This window comes from Spermophilus citellus (genome assembly GCF_964194105.1).
Source record: "Spermophilus citellus genome assembly, chromosome: 6".
Classification (NCBI taxonomy): Eukaryota; Metazoa; Chordata; class Mammalia; order Rodentia; family Sciuridae; genus Spermophilus; species Spermophilus citellus.
This window is the reverse complement of record NC_138187.1, coordinates 114,698,203-114,701,875: the sequence shown is the minus strand read 5'-3', so window position 1 is coordinate 114,701,875 and position 3,673 is coordinate 114,698,203. Positions and strand designations below refer to the sequence as shown.

General features: G+C 37.8%; 1 protein-coding gene across 1 annotated transcript; it reads left to right on the top strand.

The window, feature by feature from the left end:
- Positions 1-226: 226 nt before the first annotated feature.
- On the top strand, positions 227-3,087 carry FAM177B (family with sequence similarity 177 member B; the record flags this gene model as incomplete). Its single annotated transcript, XM_081298209.1, has 4 exons — positions 227-397; positions 704-770; positions 2,478-2,575; positions 2,905-3,087. 4 exons carry the CDS (start codon positions 227-229, stop codon positions 3,085-3,087), a joined length of 519 nt encoding a protein of 172 aa, XP_081154335.1.
- Positions 3,088-3,673: the final 586 nt, after the last annotated feature.

Below are 3,673 nucleotides of genomic sequence, written 5' to 3'. Positions count from 1 at the left end.
CCAATGAAAACATTTTCACTAACTGAGTTTCTTCCATTTTAGCACAGTACTGAACAGTTCTTTCTTGGACTTGAAGAATTGATGAGCCTTCGGATGTAATTACCTCTGAACTCTGTTTTTACTGTTAGTTGAAAATAACTAGACACCTGTCAGCTATATAAATACTGCCCTGGGCAATTTGCCCTAAGGTGTCCTGTTTTTAAGATACTAGTTGTCTTGTTTCCTAATGGAGAAAGACGATTTCCAGCAATTAGAACAAGAGAAGAGTCAATCTTCCAAGAAGACTACTCCCAAAAGGATTATCCATTTTGTTGATGGAGACACCTTGGAAGAATATAGCACAGAGGAGGAGGAGGAAGAAAAAGATGGACAGAGAATGAGTTCAACACTTGACCCTGTAAGCTTATAGCGTCAATGCTGGTGCATGTGGGGCTGAATAAATGAGAGGCTGAGCCAGACAAGGTTTATAGAAAATTGAGTTTTACATTATTAAGCCCTCAGATCCCTTGTTTGCTTTCTAGATCCATATATAGACAGCTTATCATTTTGATCATCTTTGTTTTCTCATCTATAATAAGGAACATGGAACATTATTAAGCATTTTGAAATCTCTACATTAAAAACTCTGCAAGAAAAATAAGACTCTGCAGTCACCATGCCTGTTATTAATTATTCGAGTTTGATTTCTCTCTTTTTTTTTCAGTCTAAACTCTCATGGGGGCCCTACCTGTGGTTTTGGGCAGGACGAATAGCAAGCAGCTCGTTTTCTAGTAAGTATGGTTAAGATTTTTTTTTTCTAGTCTTGATTACGCTCTGACAGACCCTCTGAACTAGATGGGACTTGCAAAGGTTTAATCCACTCCATTCTGAAGAAGTGACTATTGGTCACAGAATTCTGAGTCTGTCCTTTACCTTCCCAGAGGTATGGAACCTCACCTCTTCATGCAGAACCTTCCATCTTTTGCCAACATTTAGTATTCTTCCTTGTCTTGACCCAAATTTTGTCTTTGTTTCAGAAGTTCCTAGTCCTCCTGATTGTCTTTCTTAGAGCTATCCAAATCAGTCTAGATCCCTCTTTCACAGGACAGAATTTCAAATATTTGAAGACAAGATCCAGTCCTTCCTGGGTTGACTCTTCAATAAACTTTTATTTTTTTAAAAAAATTATTGTTGTATGACACAGTTTTAAGTTCCTTCTTCCTGATTACTCTGTTATAAATATAAACTTCATCAGCCCCTACCAGGGGCATAATGAGTGGCCTACATGCCTATTTGCAACAGAAGAAACACTGAATTTTATTTCATGTGACTTTTACCCATCTTCTTTTGAACACAACTGGCAACATCTAATTACTCATTTCCTTCTAACTTGAATATTCTTGTAAATTTGACAGGGAGGAAACTTACTTTAATATTCTTAGAAAATATAAAATGCATCTCTTAGAAATTATTCTTTCATCATAAAACCATTACTGAGTGTGTACTATATTCCCAACATTGGGCCCTGGGACATAAAGACAAATGACAGTCTCTGCTTTTAAGACACTCAATGTTCCTACACTGGAGAAGAGAGTCAAAAGTCCTGTGATTTTAAAGGAAAATATTTCTAGGAGACCCCTTGAGGAAAACACTTGTTGTTCACGCCAAATATCAATCACTGCCACTAATAGAGTCCTGAGCCTCTAGGCGTCCTTGCTACTATGACTGGAAGCAGACAAGAAAGACCTTGAACTTCTGCAAAGAAATTCATTTTCTGTAGGCATGGTGGTGCATGCCTGTATACCAACAGCTTCAAAGCCAGCCTCAGTAAGGCCCTATCTCAAAAAAGGGCTGGGGGGGCTGGAGTTGTGGCTCAGTGGTAGAGCGCTTGCCTAGCATGTATGAGGCACTGGGTTCGATCCTCAGCACCACATATAAATAAATAAAATAAAGATCCATTAACAACTAAAAATATTTTTTTAAAAAAGGGATGGGGATGTGGCTCAGTGAGTAAGCACCCCTGTGTTCAACTCCTAGTACCAAAAAACAAAAAGCAAACAAAGAGAAACCCAGAAGTTTGTCTTCATCCATGGAAGAACTTCTGACACTGATTTTGGTAACACTGTATTGAGTTTTTGGTACCATTTGAAATACACTCCTAACTGTTGTCCAGTGATTAATCTGGCAGAGGGAGAGTCTTTTCCGATTGTTCAAGGCCCATACTATACTTGTTCAGTGTTTCAAAAATTCTTCCTGACATATTTATCTGGAAAGGATAGCTCAAATATAATATCATATGAAGATAGAAGATTTCACAAATTTCCTTTGAGTCCTAGAATTTTTTGAGAGTCCAAGGCAGTTGAAATATTTTGTCAGTTAAATGTACTTAAAGTTAAGTGACAAATCACTTGCAGGCAAGTTTAAACCCTTGGCTCCTCAACTGATGCTAAGCAATAGTTATTGACTCAATTTGCCCAAGTTCTTATTCTCTTTTTTAGCTTGTGAATTCCTTGGTGGAAGATTTGCTGTCTTCTTTGGTCTTACTCAAACCAAATATCAATATGTGTTAAATGAGTACCACAGAATACAATATAAGGTATGTGACATCCTGATAGGGACATCAAGGGCCCTGAAAGATTGACTGTTCCAACTTCAGGCTGGTACAAAAGAAAATTTTCCTACCTTGTTATCAAGAACTACAGTTTCATTGAGCTCCCACGGTCAGACTGAGTGACTGTTCTAAGTCTCATCCCTTGACATTTGTTTGTGTTTGTATTTTTCCCACTCCCATGAAGTTAGTATGTCATGAGATGGGTGACAAAAGTAGTTGAATGTAAAGCCTGACATTGCTTCTTGCACAGGCATCTCTATAAAATGGGGAGTTTGTTGCATAGTTAAACTTTTCCTTATTTCTCTCCAAACCAGGAAAGTAACAAAGAAAGGGAAGAGAATGGATCAAAGGACCAGGCAGCTAAGTCTTCTAATGAAAAGTGTCTCCTGAAGACTGGAGTCCCTGAATATGGGACCAGACAACAGGACCTGGCAAAGGCCATTCCTCAGCAGGGCACCTCATCTAGGGAGGACTTGGCGGCAGATTCCAGCTCATGATGGGAATCAGAGACTGTAGTTCCCCTGTATCTCTGTCTTGAGCTATTGGTTACCATGGCAACAGCACCACAGGTAGCACTTTTTAGGCCAGAACTGGGACTAAGCTTGTGACTCTAGAATTGAGGAATTGCAAACAGTGAGTGATTTTGGATACTTTCTCAATATAATTTTTTTATATAAGTTTCTATTCTAACTCCACCCAGTAATACACTCTGTTAGTCTTGACATTTAGATTTGGGTTGAAATTCTTTGTTATAGGGCTAGAGTGGAGTAAAGAATCTCTGTTCCTCAGAAGAAAATTTGAGCTTCATAGAGTATAAATAAATTCCCTTTTTAGGGATTAAAATAAGGTATATATTTCTAAGTAGTCATCCTGTCTTAATTGGAACTTGCTTTATGATTAGCAAACATTGCTAGTAGCACTATGAAATGGTCTTTATCAAAGTTTTTGAGAATTATATACACCCCCCCAAAAAATTGGAAACAAGTAATAAGAGCACTACACAAGTTTTTTAAAATGGATGATTTCTTTGTTTATTTGTCAACAATTTTTCTAAACCTGTGAAGATAAAATGTGAAAATCAGA